This window comes from Chelmon rostratus, chromosome 5, assembly GCF_017976325.1.
Source record: "Chelmon rostratus isolate fCheRos1 chromosome 5, fCheRos1.pri, whole genome shotgun sequence".
Classification (NCBI taxonomy): domain Eukaryota; kingdom Metazoa; phylum Chordata; class Actinopteri; order Chaetodontiformes; family Chaetodontidae; genus Chelmon; species Chelmon rostratus.
The window spans coordinates 22930805-22953992 of record NC_055662.1 but is presented as its reverse complement, the minus strand read 5'-3'; the positions used below and the strand labels follow the sequence as shown (position 1 = coordinate 22953992).

At 42.4% G+C, this 23188-nt stretch overlaps 1 protein-coding gene across 1 annotated transcript in view; it reads right to left on the bottom strand.

Annotated features, from left to right (window-relative positions):
- Positions 1 to 23188, bottom strand: part of LOC121606257 (versican core protein-like) — a 55674-nt gene that overhangs the window by 29228 nt on the left and 3258 nt on the right. The window contains exons 3-6 of the mRNA XM_041936461.1: positions 13000 to 13380; positions 11689 to 11863; positions 11429 to 11556; positions 9133 to 9426 (exon numbers count right to left, since the gene is read on the bottom strand). Of these exons, the coding sequence (XP_041792395.1) occupies positions 9133 to 9426; positions 11429 to 11556; positions 11689 to 11863; positions 13000 to 13380 (978 nt within the window). The remainder of the gene's footprint in view (positions 1 to 9132; positions 9427 to 11428; positions 11557 to 11688; positions 11864 to 12999; positions 13381 to 23188) is intronic.

The window sequence follows — 23188 nt, the reverse complement described above, 5'->3', positions numbered from 1 at the left end:
CATCTGGACCAGGTTCAGTTATTTGTGTAGTTTTCGATGGAGCCGCTTCCTCCACTGTTGAGCCCAGAACAGTGGTTGAATCTTTCTGTGTGGGGCCTTGTGTGGTCAGCTCACCTACTTCGGGGTATATTTGAGGAGGTGTTGATTCAATATCAGGGTGATTGACATCAACATCTGGGATCTCTGAAGAGGTTAGCATTGCTGTGGGTTCCTCTTTAGATTCAGTGGCGCTATGAACAGGGAAATCGGTCAAACTAGAATCAAACACTGTGGTTATTTCATCGCTTCCTCCCAGAGTTGTCACATTTGTCAAAATCTGGGTACCTTTGGCCTCATTTTCTTCTGGGTTCTGTGGCTCCAGTGTGATCTCATGTTTATCATTTCTAAAGCTAACAGTTGGAGTGATGGTTACAGCAGCTTGGGAGAAAAGTTCTGGGTCTCCACTCTGCAGGATGGGCTCACCATCGGCTATGGAGGGGGTGGGATGATCAGGCACAACTGGTATGACAGGGGACTGAGACTCTTGTGGCTGTAGAGCCTGGTCAACTGCAGAGAAAATAAAAGAAATAAGGACAATCTGATTAAAAAACAACTGAAAGTTCATCTTACGGATTTAAGGAAAAATATAAGAAACAACATTGATGTTTCTAAAATCGTGGTAGTGGTACTTATAATATTCTATCATAGACAGTCAAATTATCACAGACATCACGCTTAAGAACAAACATTTAGTTTACTAGTCATGGGGATTTCCTTGAAAGGACTGTGGTGGCTCTGGATGGTCGCACTGGAGGGAAGCTTTGTCAGCTCTAGACAATAATCCTATAATAAGCAACATCACCAGGGTTATATATTTTTTTTTTTCATTTGTCTCTTGCAAGTCCTTTTGATATATGGAAATTCTATACTAAATTGATGATGTACTCCTTTAAACACCATAAATACAATGCACGTCTAACTTATTGCATTATGTGTTGTGTTGTATCACATCACTAACCATTATAATGCATCAGTCACTTCTCCATTTTCCAGTTTGTATTTCAGTTTTGTCATACACACAGTAAAACTACATGGACTCAGCCACTCATGAAAGTAAGAGCTGATACACATGTTAAACAAAGCAATTTTTGGACTACTAAAAACATCAAAAACATTCTTTGTGGACGTTGGATTGTTGAGTTGTATGTCCAAACACATGTGAAACACACGGTGTGAACTTTTTTGTTTGTTGCATCTGCAATCGAGTCAGTGGATTTGAAGAAACAAATAAAAACAAAACAACAAATAAGCATTCACAGTTCTTATTAGTGTTCTCACAAAAAATATTTTAAACCTAAAATAGCTCTGAAATGAACAAACATTGCATAAATCACTCTCCAACACATTTATAAGCCTCAACCGAGTTGGTGTCTGAACTTCATCCAGACCATAATTCAAACAATTTATATTCTAATTTGATGTGAAAAGAAAACATTATCAAGAGGTCACTTGAACATAGACACTGCCAAGTCCTTCAACAATGTTAACAAAGGCCACTTGAACATAGACATTAGCAAGTCCTTGAACAACATTAACAAAGTCTGCATCTGTTGATTTACTGAAGACACTACTGATTTCATTTACAAAGTAAATGACATGGCAGGTAAAGTGGTTCTGTCTTCACTCAGTGTGCAATGTTATAATTTTATCATCATCCACCTAAGCTATGTTGCTTCAGATGGGTTTTTGCATTTAGAAAAATAAACAAGACATTGTCTGGCTGGAAATAATCCCCTCCTCTAAAAGACAGTTGCCTTAAATGATGATGACAAATCCAATTGTCAACTAATAGATGTTAATTATAACCTTTAAAGCTGAGAAGAAGGACTGAGTCCATGTCCCTGTCTTTCATAAAAAATAAGAACTGGTGTGAGGAAAAAACTCTTATGACACCAAATGAATGTCTACATAACATGCCTCTACAAAGGCACAAGTCGCATATGAAGACTGGCCCAAACAGCAGCTTCTCATCTCTGAAATCCCTGACTTGGTGACTATCCTCCCTATAAGAACATGCATTCTCGTTTTGTTTGCATGTCCTTAATTTATAAAAAGCATCAAGAGTGAACCATTGTGTCAAGTTTTTGTCAAATCTAATAATATGCATAGTGCAGGTGGCAAAAAGAACACAGCAAAGGTTAATCGTAAAATGAACAGTTTGGTGCTGTTGGGCCTGAATTGTTTAGCGCCGCTTGCATAATGTAACTCGAGCAAAGACGAGAAAAAGAGCATTCACGGACGACAACATGAACTTTTCATATACAAACTTTACTGCTTCTCTCTCTGTCTCTCTGCCCCTTGTCCTCTCTCTTTGTTTCCCACAATGATTCTTAAAGATTATTGGTTGCAAACAAGGACATCTGTACTGGGTCAGCTTTACAGAAAGACACCTGTTTAGAGCCTCCTCCAGGCCTGGGAACTCAGACAATGGTCCCGCCTGACTGACCCATGCACACTTCCTACCGACACACTGCCATTCTCTGTCATCAGATTGCTATCCCACATTAAACATGTATGTCCAAATCAAAGGAGCCAACAGAGGCACTGGCCACCGTAGTCTTCATAGTGGGTTTGGGCACGAAGACAGTGGACAAATAAATATCTCAGCTGGCATTCACCTTCAAGTGGTAAATTATTCTTTTTTATTATTTTGGTATCAAGTAATCATTTTTTATTTAATCTATAATATATACAAGACATTTTAGATCTAATACTGTAAAACAGAAAAGTATTTAAAGGAACACGGCAACATTTTGGGAAATACCCTTATTTGCTTTCTGGTGTGTGTGTGTGTGTGTGTGTGTGTGTGTGTGTGTCCAGTATGAAGCCACACCCATCAGCCAGCTAGCCTAGCTTAGCATAAAGACTGGAAACAGGAGTAAACAGCTAGCCTGGCTCAGTCCAAACAGATACGTTCCAAAATCTAGTTGCCATAGTGCCATAGTCGCCACTATGTATTTCAGTAGGGATCAGACGAGCAAGCCTTAGTGAACTAGACATTTTATTACAGTAAGAATGCATTGCTGGTGGTTCTGTGCCATGTCTTGTGACATTTGTTGTTGGCAAGGCTCAGAGTATCAATATTTCAAGTTATAATCTGTCATATAAACACTTTGTAAACAGTAAATTTAATTGTCTTCAATTAATCAGAAACACAAGGACATTTTGTTAACATGCTGATATTATTGTGCAATTTGTTCCCATGCAACTAGACAACACACTTCTCCTTGTGCCACAATATTTTCCACGAGCTTTTCCCACACAAACTGGGAGGGCAGAGACCCTGAGTGTCTCGGCTGAGCCACATCAAATGATGTAGCAGTAAAAGTAGCTGTAATCATTCGCTTGGGTCAGGCAGCCTGCAGCTGTCCTCACAGAGAGGAGAGACTTTGCGTTTGCAATGACATCACCTCTGTGGTGGTGTTCAGTCTGCTAAAGGCATCTGTGCTTACTCAGGTAGACTGCCAAATCTGTTATTGCCAGGCCTTCTGTCAGTGAGCTGGTACACACACAAAGAGAGAAATACTGCAAATGCACAATGATTTGCAGTATAAATACACACAACGCATTAAGACGCACAGACTTTGTATATCTGCCTCTTTCTCATACAGTGCTGTATATGCACACACAAGCAAGTAATGTGTACTCTTGGCAAATAAAGGGACCACACTGCATAAAATGCTGCTGAACACACCAGCAGTTTGCATGTGCATAATCTGGAGTACAAATTGCTACTCTCTCAGGCAGGTTTTCGCACCTTCCACGAAGCCAGACCAAATTCCAAAAACTGCCAAATTACCAGTCCATTCACTCGTGTACTTTTCAATTCACCAGACCCCTTTCCTCCAACGTGAGTTGCTCTTCAGGGAGCGCAGCTCAGATGTGAGAGCAAATTAAAGGAGTGAAGAATGATGCAGCTGCTATTTGCATGTGAGATCATGTGCTGTTGAGACGAAAGTCATGGCCTGAATCTATATTTCTAATTTCTTTAACTAAATTTCTTGAACTCATGTCTCCGATAACATGACTGACATAACTCAAAAGGTATAGTCATCCCTTTGTCACCTCAAATAAGCAAGAAATAAAGATTAAATGATAAATGGTGTTATGACAACCTTAGCAAAGTAAAAGCAAATTAAAAGTTTTTGTGTCTTTAATATTTCATTTCTGATATGATGCCGATCCGAGCCTCTACTGCCATATTATCATGCCCCCCCCCCCCCCCCCCCCCCCCCCCCCCCTTTCTCGTGTTTGTGTTTCCCACATTCTCTCTATTGTCTATGTCAAAATCATTATCAGGACATCTGCTCAGCTGGACTGACTGAGGAGGTCCTGAGGCTAAGCAGTCTTTCAGCAGCAGACCACACTGAGAACACACACAAACACGAGCCTGAGGGAACCGAAAAACTAAACACTTCGACCTGGTTCATCGTGGAAGAAATTAAAACTGACTCACCATGCAAATATGACTATTAGTAGACTGCAACTGCTTGTACATTACATCAAAATTACCACAGAATATTATAATAATTAGGTGAGTAAGTCACTGAACTTTAACTGTAATTTAAAGGAACAATCATAAAAAGAAAAAAGGGCAATACGTTTGTCTGAGATTATGATTTGAGCTGTCTGGATGTAAATAAAAACAGCAGAGTCACTATGCATTGCCTGTTCTGTGTTTATGTGACCTCGGTTTACTCACACCACTATACATTCTCATTGCCAGACAATCAAACTCTGTCAACTTCAGGACCTGGACAGCACAGCGCCCTCTAACTCCCAGACACTGTAGTGCAACAAATCTGAATTAAGTTTCAATGAGAGCCTGATTCCAAAGAGCTGGGACGCTGTGAAAAACATGTAAATGAGCTGTGTTTACCAACAACAGTTTTTAGCCCATGAACCCTTTCAAGGATTGCTTCCTAGGTTTAAGGTATTGTTTATATGTCTTACCTGTGGTCACTTGGGTGGAATGTTCATCAGCGACCACCGTAACTGGAGCGGTGGTCGTGTCATCCACAGCTGAAGCCACGGGGACGAATGTAAGGAACTCTGTGCCAATCTCTGCTGATGTGTTGTTCTCTGTCAAGGTGTCACCGCTGTGCTCTGGCATCTGAGTGGTGGACTCATCAAACACGTGTACACTTGCTGAAGACATCACATCTTCAGCAGACGTTCCACTGTCGATCAGGACGGTGGTAGCTGTCCTAGCTGCAGATGTGGTTTCTTCCTGCGTTTGGTGTCTGGTTTGTGTTGCAGTGCTGGTACTCTCTGCTGGTGCTGTGGTGGTGATCTCCACCTCACTGCTGGGTTGGGTGTTAGACATAAAAGTGGTGTCAGTGGGACTGGCTGTCGTTCCATCAATGCTTGTGCTTTCTGGTGGGCTGGATGAGAGGTCCTGCTGGGATGGTGGAGTAGGTGGCACTGCCTCTACAGCAAACTCAGTCTCTATGTCATCAATGTCATGGTTATAGTCAGGGAATGATGTTGTTGAATGAAGCCCACCGGTTGAAGGTGTCGATTCTGAGGAGACAAACACTTCCTCACTGGTCAGTTCAGTGGATTCTGGTGAAGTGAGGTCAGAGGTCATCGCTGTGGTGATCACAGAACCCAGAACAGTTTCCTCAGTCTTCCCCTCAGCAAACATGGGCTCTGTGATGAGAGAGGCGTCTGGTATGGGGACATCAGGTTGGATTGTGTTGATCTCGATTACTGAGTGATCATCTGGTCCATCCATGGGCTTGGACACTGACTCTGTGGCACTGGTGCTTTCTGTTGTGACTTGGGGTTCTCGGAATGTGTCACCACGTGGGGTAAAAAATTCACTGGTTAAATTTTTTCTTTCAAAGTCATCAAAGTCAAAGTCTGTTCCATCGTCAGTGTGCTCATGTTCCTCCTTGATGGTGGGCGCAACCGTCGTGAATAACTCTTCTTCTTGGTGAGTGGGGCGAGGTGGAGCCATACTGGTAGAGAACATTGAGGGAGGATGTGTGGGAACTGAGTCCAGAGACTCTTCTGCCTCTGATACAGATGCTGAAGTTAGCGTTGTGGTGCCACTCTCCAGTAAAGGGATGGAGGTAGAGGAGCTGATGGTGGTGGTGATGATTTCAACCACAGAAACGTCCACAAAAGAAGTCTGGTTGATCACCTCTCTCCTTCCTAAGAAACACACACAGGCACATTATGAATTAAAAAAGCAAAAAATTCTAAAACTCTTATGACTCTTTAAATATAAAACAGTTGTTATAGTGTGATTACTGTGAAGACACTGAGCAACAAACTATCTTTGGAGTATCACTTCACCTCAGTCACCTCACTTGAGTCTTACCTTCTATTTTACAACCATTCATTTCCACAGTGGGTCTTTTGGTTGACAAGAAAATGCCATATCTGCCACATGACTGCTAAACAGCCAGGATTCACACAGTGTTACATTTCAAGAATACAACCACAATACTGAGGTGTGAAAGACGCCAAGAATAAATATCCAACAGTCAAACTGCAACCTCACCTGTCTCACCACCTGGCGATTGGTGAGACAAGCCATAAGAGTTAAATAGCAGTCAAAGAGCAATATGCTACAGCTGCAATAACAGTGTGACACTCAACACTGAAGTACCCAGAGTTACGTTTCCTTGAAACCTTAGTGGGAAGGATTTCCTCTCGTAACTCTTCATGTTGTTTACAACCTGCACTAACATTAATCCAGTCAACGTTCTCAAAGAAACAGTGGAACCAATGTTTAGTATGGAACTAGCTGCACTAGAACTGTTGCAAAATAACCTCAATTATCTTAACGAATCATTGAGGCCAGTATTATCATGCTGATTTTTCATGTAATAGTCTGTCTCTTGTACCTGATGAAATTGGATAGGTTGTCGTCTGCTCATGGCAGATGAAGTCATTTTGAAAGTGTTCTATTTTCAGCAAGAAGTGCACTTCGTTTCTCTCAACATTTCCGGATCGGCCTGAAAACATTCACATGCCTGTAACAGAGGAACTAACCTACATATAAACTTTCAGGAATCTGGTGTTGTGGGTTTGTTAGAGTCTTTTGCACTCTTTTCTTCCGACAGTTCATCACAGTGTTTACTTGTATTTTGTCCTGTCATTGAACACCTCTCATCTTTCAGCGATGGCCTTCAAAAGCCCACTAATTAACTTATTACTAATGAGTAAATCCATTTAACTCCTTTACGTTTCTCTTGCCTCTTACTGTCTTTTCTTGCTCTTTCATTTCCTCACACCCATAAAAAGCTGCATCGCAGCTTTAGAAAGCTTTCCCTGCTGGCGCAGACAGATTGTGTAAAGCCAGCTGTTGGCCATTACGTACTAGCCCTCTTTCTACATGAAACTATCTCTGATGTTAAGTGTGAGACATGTTTTTTCCTAGCAGGAAAAATAGGGCCTGCTCTCAGAGGGAGTGCTTTATCTCGCCAATGCATTTGAGCTGTTGCTGTTACAGAGGCCTTTGTTTTCTTCAGGCCAATCCAGAAACCAATTATTACCCTTTTCCCTCTGCACCAACCTCCTTTCTCCCTGTCTTTCTGTGTAGTCTAACTGACGTAGGTTTACATAATATTTCATTTTTGAGATATTATTGGGAGTGGGAAAGCAGGAAATGATGGAGTGAGTCCAAACAAGGGTACTTGAAAGGCACTTAGACGGGGGCGTAAATACAACAGGACTCAGAGAGCTGACATGGAATACACAGAGCAGGAGGTGAGGGTGGCCTGTTTGTGTGCCCTCTGAACTCCACGGGGACTTATCACCGCGAGAGTTAGCATGGCTCGGGGCAAGTAAATGGCCGGGCAGGGACCGGCTTATCTGTCCAACCTCTCATTTGTAAAGATGGAAAGGCCAGGTCAAGGGTCACCAAGGATGACTGAATTTAGAAGTCCAGCAGTAGCTTTGTCCATTATCCAAACGTCTGCTCTGATAAGTACAAGTGAGAATGACAGAGGGCAAACTCTGACAGCGGAAATGAGACAAGAAAGGCGAAAAGGGAGTTAGATAGTGAGACTAAAAAGGCTGTCAGGTGTGGTATTAGTTACTTTTGCTGCTTCTCTAAATGGCAACTATCATCTGTCATTTGGTTTTGCCCTGGGGATGCTGATAAGTTGAGAACACTCACATTTTGAGGGATTAGCCTAATTCTGCTAAGTTCCAGTGAACCATGAAGTGTCACTGTCTTTAGGGGTTCATAGCTAGCTGTCTTCCCATAGGCAGTAATCGCCATGGTTTGCAACACGGAGTTGCTGCCATGCATACCTTAGTATGTCCTGCAAGTCCACAGAAGGTAAAATAAGTTGGGAGAAAATATAATTATTTCTCAGCTACTTTTAATGTATTTTGAATCTGATTGGATATAACAATTAATTTGGCCTTTCATAAATGTGATAATATTATCTAAGATGACAATGAAAGTTTGAACAGCACTCAAGTACATAAACTGTTTTAGTTTTTTCACATCAGCGGTGAGGTTGTACAAGGATAAAGCTTAAGCAGTCTTGATTAGTGCAGCTGGAAGTAATAAAGATTAAAAAAACACAGACAGATACTGACTGCTCAGGAACTCTCCAGCAGACAATTGGTCATGAATCTCCCCACTAGAATAAGAACTGCCATGTCCATTAGTGTTTACCACTATGATTTTGGTCTACCTCTGGCTAATTTTGCTGTCACAGAAATGGGCGGGAAACTAAAATGTGAGACAGTGAGGTCAACTGGACACTGCAGTGTGTATGACTTGTCTGGCACGTAACACACAACGCTCATGACACTCAAAATTAGTCCTCCACTTGGCAAATGCTGTTGTTGTCATCAAAACTATACAATCGTAAAACAAAAAACAGATACACAGGGAACAAAACAATGGACAAAAGATGAGACATGCTGTAAACTCTTTCAAATGTTGGTCTGGTTCAGATGTGGAAACGTGTACAGTGGTGCAAAGGAGCAGGAAATCAAAGGGTGGGGGAGCACAGGCGAATACGAGATGAGATCATAGCTCCTCTCAGTCCAGGCCTGGTTTTGACGGAGAATGGCCTGCGCCTTCAATCACCGTCTGCCACTCCCTGTGAGTGAGTTTACCTTTGAAACAGTAAGCTCCAAGCTTCTTCGTTGGTTCTGGGAAGCCAGTCTGGTTTCTGTAGCGGTACATGGTCCTGACGCCGAGCAGGCCTCCCCCACACTGCACTCTGGGTACTGCAACAGGATGCCGTGCGCTGCCGTCGGAGAGCCAGCCATAGTCACATCTGTCCAGACCGTGTCGCCAGGCAGCATGGAGCTGGCCAGGGGAGGCCAGGACAGCATTCTTCTTCTTACACTCACTGCTGGCCTCCTCAAAGGTCATCTTATGGGTCACAGGAGCATAGTACACTTCACCTGAAATACAGAGGGCAGAATGCAACCAAGTCTTAACTCAAAGGCGGCATGGCAACAAAATCTGATTACTGTAAGTAAGCAGTCACGCAGGGCAGAGGGCTCAGTTCACTGTTTAACCAGTTCCACAAATTTGGCATTAATCAGTGCTGTATTACTAACAGATGGACGGTCATTTCAGATTTCATTTCTAATTATCTGCAAACAAAACAGAGCTGAGAAGTATAGCATTTGGAGTAACCTCAAGCTACAGATTTTTAGATCATTTTGACCTTTCAGAGGAGCCATAGCCCAAAAACAGCTGACAAAAGTCGCAGCTGCGCAGGGCACCGACCCAAAACATCTCCCACCGATCATATTTAGGACAACAGTAGTTCATTCATTATATTAATGTGAGGTGGGATAGCAATGCAGACAATGTGCCTGGCCTGTCAATGAATGCGTCTGTACTTCAAGACATTAGGTTTCCCCTCGGGTGAGTGAACTATGCTTCTATCTATGTTTCCTTCCTTCACGTGGTTCATGTAAGGATCTTACCTTCAGAAAGGTCACTGCACTGTGAGCATTTGTCTTCGCCTACAGGGTAATATAAATGAAAAACTACAGAGAGGCAATATCCTAATTGAAACCAAACAACAACACAAGAGCGGACGACTGACTAACTAAATTGTTTTCAGTTAGTCTTGGGCGTAACGTTTCAAATATCCCATGTTGGTTTCATCCCATTGATTTACAATGGCACTGAGATTAGGAGATGCTTTCCACCCAGAAATGCATTCCCTCTTGAAAGCAGACAAGGGACATGAAATGAAATGTTAATTTTATTGCACATTTTCTGCTCTTTCAAATGTACTGATGACTTCCAGTAAGTCCTGTTAGCAAAAGCTCACTTTCCATCTCTCAGACTCTTCTAGACTATGTGACTATAGCTCAGATTTAAGTCAGTGTGCATCTTAAAGCCGCTAGGTGAGTTTTTACGGGTAATTTATTTAAAGCAGTAGCGATTTCCATCTCTACTTAAACTATGTAATGATGGTAAAACCACCTGAAAAATAACACATCTTTTACTACTTTCTATCACTGGTTTATTCACAGAATAATGATCTAACATATAGTCAGTAAATCAAAGCAATTAACTGTTAAGTAGAGAGCAGTGATGCAAGTCTGTGAAACACAGTTCAATAAAAACACACCTACGCAGCACCAATAACTGCTGCAGAAAACAGCGAGGTCAAAGATGCATGTATCGTCTCTTGGAGAGGTTGAAGAACTAAGTGGAAGATGTATGGGCATGTCCCTGGTGGCCGTGGGGCGGGGTGACGCTCCCTGGCTGACACCATTGTCTACATCTGCTCATAACACTAATGACACAAATGTCACAATACTGACTGATGTCTTCATATTCACAATTAATAGATTTGCAACTAGCGGCAAACTAATTTAAACTTATACTGTGTGCTGTAGCAGAGCTGCACTGTACAAATCCCAGATAAGAAGTGCAACTACAGATGGCTGACTGGAGTTTAGGAGGGATGTTAACACTCACAAAGCGCTCTGAGTCTATCAGCAATAACAGACTGTTGGCTGAGAAGTGAAGACTTCTCACAAGTAGTGCCAAAGAAATTTAAAAGGCCCATTATCACATTTTTGTTGGTGACTTTTTCAAAAACCACAATGGTGGTGAATGAATTTCAATTCATGCTTCAGGGTCAAATTATTAGGAGCTTCTCTCTGACCCTGAAGTCTGAAGTCCCTTTCTCCGACATGTGAAATTGTTTGTTGCAAACAAAATGTAAGAAAGATTACACATTATTGCCACCAATACAGTATTCTAACAAAACAATTAAGTGTATTTCCACAGCGGTTTTACGAGCTGTAAAAGTAATTTGCTTTGGCACTGTGATGATTTTGAGGTTTAGTCATTTCTGCCAGAGGGTGTGTCAGTGCCTTTAAACGACACCTCATTACTTAGAACTAGAAAAGCCTAATTTTGTGGCTGACTCACCATCAAGTTTGTCTACGTAACAGTATACATCATAGGTGTCCGTGGGTTTCCTGGTCCCATACGACCTAACACCAGGTTTAGCCTTGAGGTTGCCATAGCAGCCCATCCTTGGCTTTGTGATTGGGTATCTGCACAGAAAGAGAAACAAAGCACCATTATAACACACAGGTCACATCATCTTACATTTGTGCACATCAGAATACAATCAAATATAGCATTAAAAAAATTAATTCAAAGCAGAGAATTTAAATGCAGCTAACCTCACTGTCTGGTCAGCAATCCAGCCAGCATCACACTGATCAAAGCCGTCCTCGTAGGCTGCTTTCAGTTGGTCATATGTGGCAATGGTGGCTCCAATGTTTTGGCAGGTTTGGACGGCCTTCTGGTAGTCCAAAGTGTACCTATCGGTGCTTGCCCGGTAGTGGAACACAACACCTGCAGAAAAAAAAAGTGACCATACAGAAATGAAACATAATGAAGTTCTGTATAGAAACATGGACATAATAATCTGGAATTCATCAGCATAGTTTCAAAGCTATAAATTATGGCAAATGACTTATAAGCACACACCATGAGTGAAATAATTGCGACTCTCAGCTTCTTTGGAAAGGAGTAACTTTGCAATAAACCAAGAGGATAAGCGAAATACTCTACAGTTCACCACAAATGAACAAGATAACTGCAGATGATGCCATGGCCCTGAAATCCCCATATTTGTGGACAGTAAACAGACGCAGAAGATATGATTGATAGTCCTAATTAACATTGCATATAGTTGGAAAAGAGGTTGTGCAGATTGTAAACCAGTGAAAACCAAAACTATCCCAGTATCCCCCCGCCCCGCCCATGTTTTCTACAACCCCAAAACATGAGTTATATCTCCAGAATACTTCTTAAGTGAGAGCATGTAGAATCCACATAATGACACTAGGTGAGGAACTGTAATATCCCCCCCCAAGGAGACTATAACTTTTGACTTGGAGGTACCGCAGTAATGTTTTATTATCACAAACATAATTTCACACTTTAAATTTGACGAGGGATATTGGGGAATACTGTTATTGCACAGTGTCGGCAAAATATAAAGTCTTGGTAAAACCCCACCAAGAGGAAAAGTCCCCACTGACAAGGTGGCACCCAAAATGACAGGGATGGATGAGGTTATAACACAGCTCTTGCTCTGTCCGTAACACGTGGAATACCATCCGTATTTGGGCTCTGATGGCTGATAATCTTAGATTGATGAATTAAAATACTGCAGTACTTGGCATGGACACTGACCCAAAGTCTCATCTGACTCGTCTTAAGCAGGAATCACCTCTAACATAACAGCTGAAAGCTGTGGTTGCTCTGCATAACTACTGGGTAGCTGTTGCTATCAAAGCAAGCAGAAGGGCACCCAAAGTTCTCTCATATGGTACACATTTCTGTCACCACTTGTATTGTGTTTCACTATTATTAACGCCTTGCAGAGTCCCCCCTTTACATTCACAGAGTATCTTGGGGAAGCGTTTTTAGAGGCTTTTGTATGATTGCAGCATCATGTGGGAAGGACATCATGAATCTCTTACCGTTGACATCAAGGTTAACTGTATCCTGGGTGTCCTCAATGCCGTACATGACCTCACAGCGATAAGTGCCGGCGTCACTGGCGCGCAGCTTGACCATCGTCAGAGAGGCGTCGCCCACATCCTCAGGGTGACTGGGCACTGATACACGGTTCCTGTAGCTGGAGCCTATTTTGATGACCCCATTTTGTGCCACCAGCACTGTGGCTTCTACTTCTCCCTCTATTTTGGTCCATTTGATCCGCAAGTAATCTCTGCTAATGGTGGTTCCATTGGGACTGATGACAGGTGCTGAGGTTGGGATGGTGGAGAAGAAGCAGGGAAGATTTACCTTCCCCGAGAGGGATCCAGTGACTGGTCTGATTATTGATAACGCGTTGGAGGCTGAAAGGCAAAAAGCGAAAGAGTTAAACGCATTTTCAATCCACGTTAATTTCCTAATTGCTGTATTTTTTGTTTATTCTTTGCTGCTCTTCATTTATTCCTCCAGACAAACGCGTCTAGTTTACTGTCATTCTAACAGATCAAAGTAGACACTATAAAGTGCCCGACTCATTTACATTGGCGGGGTGTGACAACACCCAGCCTAATAAAAAAAACATGCATCATGGCCTGAAAATGGCTCTTGGAAAGTCGAACATCACCCTCAAAATGATGGGTGTGGGAACACAGTCAACAGTGCCTGTAGTGTATGTGCAGCATGTTTGTGTGAAGTTAGTTATAATTGGTTAAACAGTGGAGTCATGACCGCATCACTTCATGTTACGCCACTACTGAGTTCTGTGCATGTTTTCCTTCTCAAATAATCCCACCTTAACCTACATGACAACTAACTAACTGATGATGATGATGACGACAGGTAGAACCACACAAGTCAGGGTAAGGCAAGGATATTTCATTTTTATCTCACGATACAAAACATTCTGTTTCAACTACAGTACGGCTAAACCAGTCAAGGTTAACAGTTGCTATGTCTCTGCCTTGGAGTCTGTGACTGTTGACTGTACCTCAGTCTCACTCCACTTCTATGTGATGAGGCAAAGCAAACGGGATATCAGACAGGATGCCAGACACAAATGAATGGCAACAAGCTGAATCACAGAGGAAGAAGATTTACCTGGGGGGGGCGGGGGGTAAGGGTTGGGGATTCACAGGGAACAATGTGGGGAATGCTCTGGAAACAGTGGTGGGACAGCCCCCGAGGCATGAGTGTGTGTGCTTTAACAGAGAGCCTGATTAGGATGAGGGGTGAAACCAGCTGTTATTTCCAGACTGGGAGTCCAGTCTAATTGAAAGGTGTCCGTCCGTACCCAGAGACAAGGCCGGGGACTAGGGGGCCTGGGGAGCCAGGGGGGCCGGAGGGGCCCAAGACGCAAACCTCAGGGGGGAACACCGTCACCTTCACCTCTGAGTAAATGGACGGAGGCTTCACAGGAAGAAGCCTGGAAGGGGCTAATCACAGTCTGCTACTTTGAGAACAGAGTGAAGCCTTAATGCTGTGACGCACCGCTGACACATCAGACAGTTGGCTGCAGATAAGCTGCAAGCAATACAGTTGAATGTGGCCATGTCAAATGACTTCGGTGCAACGAAGACAAGGAGGGAGGAGTAGGGAGAGAGGGAGGAAGATGAAGAGCGGAAGAGAGAGAGGGGGGAGACGGGGAGGAGGAGGGAGGTAGAGAGGAGTGACTGAGAAAGACCGAATGGTAGGAGGTAGAAGGAGAAGCATTTACTCATTCGGAGCTTACCTGTTGCAGCTGCAGCTTCACAGAGACAATATAACCACAGGATATGCTTTATATTTAGTATCATCTGTTGGAAAAATTAAAAAGGTGCATTAGGAAACAACTCATAGAAGGTCTTCACTTTGATGCTGTTTTCTTTTCTTTTTGTGCATCCATATCTTCCTTGAGAGACATAAATTTGTTGAGTCTATTCCTCATCTAAACCTTGCAGAAATATAAAGCATCCAAGCATTAGTCCAGCCGACAATCTTTAATAACAAATTAACATTCATCAGGGATATAAAAAAAAGTTGACCAGTATATAAATCAACTTTCATTAGGCATTTTTTCGAGATACTAATGGATTGATCTCCCTGTTTAATATATGAATATATTTAATATGTTGACACTTTGACAAGCCTTTGATCACAAGGGACATCACATTTCCCAGACATTTCACAATCCCGAATATACATCAATTGTTCGAATTAGAAGTAAGATTTGGAGGGGGAAAAATGTCCCAGACTCATGTTTTCTGTGAATCTGTGGATGAAAAAGGTAAATCTTCTCAAACTGCAGAGTTTTTGGAGACAGGAGCAGGGAGCCCACTGCCCTCATTTCCACCCCGCTGTGTAAACGCAAGTGCTGGGTCGCAGTGGGAGCTCTCTATAAAAACGAGAAGCTCGGTATAGAATGGCAACTGGCAATGACAGAAGATCATCATCTAAAATATTTCAGGGTGGGTATGATTGTGACTTAATGCCAGCACTCCCACAAGTCTATCCCGAGTCAACGGACCCACCCTAATGAAAACTAAATGAAATGAGACTTTGGGGACACAAGTCCAGGACTAGTCATGCCACATCTCACTGCAACTTTGTTTTTATTCATTTTAAAAATGTATTTGTGCAATGATGTGCGTAACCTGCAGAGAGTTGCAGGATGAATTCTATGAAATAGAAAAAAAGAGTCATTCAGTGGAATAAAAGCACTTCAGCATCACACAAGCATTTAATTAGTGGTAGATTTGTATAGCCTGTGGTCCCGTATGTGCAGCCGAGAGATGCCGCCTGCTGTGAGACAAAAACATCTGCTACTAGGAGAGGAAGTACTGATACTCTCACCCACTGATGAACTGATTAAAACTGTCGGTTTTGGTGCCGTTTCTACTTCTTTCTGCTTCTTCTCAGAAACACCTGTGGCTTGCGGATGCTCAACAGAAATCAGGACAGGATAACATGGCACGTGGATTATTCTAACTTAAAATTAGAAAGTGTGAATTTAAAAAACTGTGGAGTAATCGCCAATCCGCTGTGCTGTTTTTGGAAATTCACGTGCCGCGTAGCGGGACAGAGCAGGTTATCTAAGGACAACACGGCATCACTGGGTGTGTTCGGCAAAATCATGAGTAGACTGAGAAGTTAATATAAATACACTGATTTCTTTCTGTTGATAAGAAAATGTTACATATTGAGGGAGAAAAAGACAAAAAAAATTGCATTTTCAGCCAAATATCTGGCTAAGAGCAATACTCACAATTTATAGTTCAGCTCAAACAAAAAGCAGATAAATACTTACGTTTAAAGCTGTTTTATTCCATAAAATGAACAAATATCGATATATGTCCTTAAATACAGTTAGTCCCAGTGCGTAACATGCGTGCGTAAAAAGTCCCCAAATATGTCCACTCCAACTGAGCGCAACAGCACTTATATCCCCGGTGCGCCTTTCTCTTCTCCCAGATGCTCCAGAGTTGCAATGTCCCACTCCGGGATGATACTGGTTCTGAACGGAGCGATAGAAACCGTGAAGTGCTGGCAAGCAACAAGTTCAATTTTGCCTTACGCACACTGTTATTTCGTCAGTGTCAGAGAGGAGGGGCAGAGTGCCCATCCGAAAAGTGAATGAGACACCTTGGGGAGGAGAAGGAGGAGGAAAAAAAAAAGCTTAATTTGGTCCTGTGCCGAGGGGCACAATTCTCATCCAATCAGATTGCCCCGAAATCACGCGGATCCCTGGAGCAGGTAGACAGAGTGCGTCTTCACTCCAGAGCGACAAATGTGATGATTTCACATTAACAGAAAAAAAAACCCCAACATTATACCCAATTCAAATCATCATATGCAATATCACAGCTATGCCATGTTTCTATCACTTGCTGTATAAGCAGCGGAGATAATCCACTAGCTTTGATCATTAAGTTGATGGCCTGTGGAGAGCGCAGTCACAGTCCAGGGTGCGCAATGGAAACGGGGTGGTACAGTCATGTCTCTGGTTGAAACTGAGTCACAGCCTCCTGTTTGTTCCAGCAACACATTTCTGTCAATACTGTGAGGGAGTTCTCCCATCCAGCCACTGTGGACCGACTCGCACGTCCACGCACCCATCGGATGTCACGATGAAATTGGATCAATAAAGTCCGCCTTAATAAGAAGTTGTTTAATTTTAGACCTACGTTGCAATTGGAAAGTGGTTGTGAAATTTAAGCTGCAACATGAAGTAAGAAATCAGAGTTCCTCTGCTGGACAGAAATAAGAGAAGATCTCTGATTAAACCTGACTGATGCGGAGGGGAGTCAGCAGACAGCGGTTAACTGTAACCTCTGTGCTTGGATTTTCCACACGGGGGAGAGGCTGGACCACAGTTTATCAACTCATGCTAATAATCACCACGATTGGCTACTGATAGAAAGCATAGTTTAGCTGTGTGAGCTTCTCTGTGTGTGTGTGCGCGCGCGCGGGTGGGCGCTCTGAAGAACTGGGTACTTGTTTCACATCTTGGACTAAAAGCTTGTCCCCGGATGAAATAAAGGTAATCTGTTTCCAGTGAAAATGGATTTGGGAGGAATCCTCTTTGAGATAATTAACCTTCATTCACCTTAAAAGAAAACTATTAAAAATATTGCTATTTCTGTAAGATTTTCAAAGTGTAAAGCAAGCTGTGTGCAAGTCTCCTATCATTTTGCTTAGCAATTAAACATACAGAGAGATTGTATAGCAGGACTGCATAGCAAAAGCCACCTGCACTTTATAAAGATGAGCTTTAATGACTTTTTTTTACCAGTTTTGAAATGTAAATTTTATCTCAGCTTAGTTATTTTGAAGGGCTACAGATTTCTTTCCCTCTAACATACTTGACATAGGAGCCTTTTTTATTAATAGATCAGCATCATGAAAGACTTCAGCAGAGGTTTACACAATGGGATCATGTTCGTGTTCCCAAATAACAGCCTCAGCAGACATATTGGCTTGGATGTGAATCAGAACTGACAGGTAGGTCTGGTTGCTGACCGTGGGGAGGACTAATTGTTCAAAATCATGGTGTTGCCTTCTGAAGACACTCACACCAGCTGAGAGCGGGAGCAGAGGTGATAAGCCTCTGACAGAGAAGATTGCCCTTGAAGCCCGGGGGGCCCTTGTAAAAAGTCGTAGGTGCCTTTTCCATACCTGCTGCATTGTAATCATCTCAGGGCTCAGCAGTTAGCCACAGCACATCTTTCCCCTGCAAGGCTGGACTGGTCTGGACAGCCGGACCCTGAGAAAGAGGGGAGGTGAGGGAAGCACTGGGTGAGATAGAAAGGGAAGGCTGAAGTTAATAGGTTGTCATTTTTAACTTATTTCCTGTCTCACGTGTACAGCCTGCCACTTACTGTGGCATTAAGTCTCTTTTAGACAATTGGAAATTAAGAAATGTCCCTTTAAAACATCTTCGATATTAGAGGTTTGAGACGTGTTGGAACTCAGAGGAAACAAACGTGCATGTAACCCAATCAATAACAGACTCTGACAAAGACAGACTGCATTCTGATGTCAAAGATCCAGGAAACAGGTTTCATACTTTTAACCAACCAACTTGACAAAGAGCTCAAACTGACCTAATTCTGGGTGGAATTTGCCACCTGACCTCAGCATAGTTAACAACTGAACTACTCAGTTTTAGAGTTACGGGAATCATCTAATCGTTTTACTGCTTTACCTCCTTAACTGAGTCATCGTTAAGTTAAAAGTTGCAGGTCTCTTACTGCCATGTAAACCGTCTCTACTGTATGTGTAACTGTAGAAGTCCTGTTGCCTTTCAGTGCTCGTAAATCAATAATTCAAAGAGCCAATCAAAGAGTGTTTGATCCTGGTGATCCGCTGTGCGGGCCCCAAGATGACCCACATATCACATGACCTATAAAGGCGGTGTACCTCCGGCCTCATGCCACCGCAGACAGTGTAAAAGTGGCGGTAAATTTCTCTGACCCCGAGGCATCTGTTCGACTGAAACTCACAGTATCGAAACTTAAGGCTGCACTAATTTTAATGTGTTTTATCAGCTGCGTGCAGATCAGTATCTTTCTGTGGTTCTGTAAAAGGAAATCCTCCATTATCTACTAGTACACACAGAGAAGAGAAAAGCTGGAATCACTGCTAAGTCACCTGATATGTTTGACAACATGTTTGCTCCTGAATAAATAAACTAAACGAAAATAAACAAAAAGTGGTGCACATCAAGATTACAAAATTACTCTTCTGGGCACTGCTGGAGGAAGAATAAATTAATAAATAACGGCGTGGAACCAGCTGTACAATTTAAGTGTCAAACAAAAGCCAAACCTGTGACACACAGAAAGGAAAAAAAGAAAAGAAAAACATCTTGCTGTGATTCCCAAGGTACAGCGAAGAGAGCTGTGTGTGCTTTGTGAGTGAACCCCCTGTTTAGAGCAGAAAATGTGGGAAAATGAAGTTGCCTCTGGACAGACCTGAATCGTGATCCTCTGGAGCCAAGTGTGGAGGCCCAGACCACCGAGGCTGATCCCTTCAGCTTTAGTGAGAGGAGGCCAAGAGGGGCAAGCGACAGCACAGGAGCTGATTTTAATCATTTTTCCTCAGACCAAAATCAGGTCAATGTATGTTTTGCTTGTTTTATTAAAACTAGATTAGTGACTCAGGAAAAAGTACTATGGGGAAACTTAAAAAAATCATCAAGCATACAGGTTGTAGTCTGACTGATAAAGGATTTTTGAGACCATCACTGAAATTGGTATTGGAAAGAAAGCAGACAGACGACAGTTTATCATCCAATATTCATATCTGGCAACATTTCTGGCAAGTCCTCAAATCTGGTCATTACAGAATTCTGACAAAGACATGTAGTGAGGAGGGATGTTAAACAGTTTCACAATAAACCCTCCTAATAACCATGACGTTAGCAGTAAGATGAGTGAACATTATTAACAGTGAACCAATAATTATCAGTTAAAACACAAATACAACAAACAGATTATAAATATTGAACTTGAATTAGAAAAAAAGGTGAAAATACTTAAAACTGCAGGCTGCACATTTCTTATTTATATTCCAGATGAAAAATAGTGGACACATCTGCACAAAATGCTCCTATCCTTCAAGTCTAACATGTTTTAGACAGCAGCGGCAGAACACCACTCTTCTTCCCAGCCAACCACACCCACTCGTTTCTACGACTTCCGAACAGCATTAAAAATAATTGAAAGGAAAAAGAAAGGAAAGAAAAAAGAAAAAGCTGCACACTGCCATTGTGTGAGGACTGCACAAGTGGCACATGGGTCTGAGGTCGTCCGTACCAGGTGTCTATCAGGTAGGCACCAGGTGTCAATCAACAGGCAGGAGTCAGTCGTGGTGGCGACAGCTGGTGGACTGTCAGGTGGTCCGAGGGGTGTTATAGGGATATGTAGGTTTGCCCCGCTGTCCACTAATTGGTGCCTCTAGTGAGACAAATTGACCTGCTCTACCACTACTTTAATCATCTGCTGCTCCATTTTCTTCCCACACCTCTGTTTTTGTAAATACACAATGGCAAGCACGGCTAAAACGCACAAACATAAATAAAACAGAACGTGATAATGTGCTTTTTGACATACAGTACAAAATACAATATATTTAATGTTCGACTTCATCAACTTCATTGATTCGTGTGAATATCTGCTTATTCTGAATTTGATTCAGCAACACGTTTCAAACTCGTTGGGTCAGGAGCAACAAAAGACTGGGGAAGTTGCGGACCACTCCAAAAACACCTGTTTGGAGCATTCCACAGGTAAACGGGTTCATTGGGAACAGGTGATGGTATCTTGATTGGGTATGAAAGGGGCATTGAAAGGCTCAGTTGTTCACAAGCGAGGATGGAGCGAGGTTCACCACTTTGTGAACACGACTGGATTTACTACACGGAATCAGGAACGCAGCAAAGCAGTTTCTCCATTTTTGGGGAATTGGCACTGTTTATAAATGAGGTGAGGCTGAATCCCTACGACAGCAAGACCTGTCTGTAATTCCAATGCAATACATGTGAAATATATTTTTCTGTGAAACTCAAGTGTGTTCCCATTGACAACAAGATTTCATCAGATTGTGATTCAACCACCCAACTCAAACCTCAGCGCCAAAGCCCCTGTTGCAGGATCAAGTTGTAATGGTGATCGTTTGAGGGGCCCAGCAGACTGGAACTGTATGAATCACTGCATCTGCCACCTTCTAGCAAACCACTTTAATCTGAAAGGATGGCAAAGGAACAAAGACAGAGGAAGTGACTGAGAGAGCGAGAGAGGAGGTAGGGCAGAGAAAATGGTTTGATAACAAGAAACAGACCATTCCCACGTCACATCTTTGCCAATTGCAGTTAACATAATGCAGCACTGTGGGAACGATTTAATTCTCTAACCTCATCCCTTCTGCTGTAATCTGCCTGTATATGACCTCTGGGGACTCTGGATTACAGTTTTTCGAATTAAGTTTGGGTGTCATATTTGACAACTTCGCACCAAGGTATTTAAAAATGTGTGATCTATGACATGTGTGCACACTGTGTCCCAGAGTCCCAGTGGTAGGATTCCCAAAGGAGTCATGCCTCTCACTGTACTTCAGCCACAGAAAAAAAAAATGGGTGTGTGAGACAGTCAGTTATTAAACCAGTCAGCAATTAGGACTACACGAGAGAAGGCACTGTGGACAGCTCGTCAATCCTTTGGTCTCTGACCAAGAGGAAGTCAAGATAATAACATAATGCATTCCCAGCCATGAGAGAAAATCAAGTCAACTGTAGAAAGTCATTTTGGTTTCTTTGGTTCCAATTACCATTTTAAAGGATGTTTTGGTAAAACTGCAGTAAAAATCCATTTTGGTCATCCACCAGAATGCCTGGGTGGTACATACTGCATTTAGAAATGCTCAGTGGTTACTGTACATTACTGTACATTTCCAAGTAGCAACGGGTCATGAAAAATGATGACAAATGTGATGGTGACACAAGCCAGCACACTTCAAACATCACAATTCATCTTAAACAAAAATGTTAGTCAGATCTCACCATCTCATAAAGCAAGCCGTAATAGTTTTATCCCTGCATGAGTGAATGTGGAAGAAGACAAAAAATATAGGTTAATGTAGAACCTTACTTAACAAAATTACAAAGTGCTTCACAATGTGAAAGAGGGGAAAGTCTCCCTGGAGCACAGTCTGCAGCAGGTTGTCATTATCACACACTTAATGTTCAACTACCAGCCTCTTAAAACCTGCAGAGCATTTGGCTCAATTCAAATAATGAGGCCAATCGGTTCACACCAGCATCTCAAAGAGAAACCACTGGTTATTTGTAACGATCAAAAGGCTCTTTTAATGACTGGTTGAAACAAAGCGGATGCTCTTTGCCACTGGCAAAACTTGACATGACTGGAGGACGAGTCAGCACTAAAGGTGGAGTAGAGATTTCTGATTGGTTCAGCAACAACAAAGGTTTTACCTGTATTGTACGGTAAATGGTTGCACCATATGTGGCTTCTATGTGAGCAATGTTATCTCTGTGAGCAATGCTGTATTCTTTCTTTTTTTACACCATCACTGGAAATTCAATGTCTAGACAGTCGCTGTACATGATGATTACAATGAGCTGTATACCATAATACAACATTAAGTTAACGTGAGTACTGTATGTTGTTGGGAAAAAACTGGTTGAGGCTACATTCCAACCCTTGATTGACTATGGTGATCTGCACGCCTCTGCCCAATGCTCGCATGCCACAGCACACTGAGGTTTGTCACAGGCTGCAAAGCTCTCACTCATCCCTGCGCCCCTTATGACAGAGCTCAGTGGCCTTCAGTAGCCTCGCATCGACGCACTCACTGCAACATGTTTATTTATAAATCCATCCTTGCAATCAGAACTAGCAATTATTGTTTGTGCTCAAATGATAACCCTCTTTACGTTCTCTGCCCCTGCAGCCTGGAACCACCTGCAGACTGATCCACAGCAGATTAGGGCATTTAAAATGTAGTGAAGCATTTGTTGGCGTTTCAATTGGAATTTATAGTGCTTCTTTAGCGAGATCCTCTTCCTCCTGTCTGACATGTTAAGTCATGTTATGCATATCATTCTGTAAGTTGATACTGGATGTTTGCGTTTTCATGTTGGCGTGCATGTGGTTTGAAACCCATCATTGCCAGTCGATG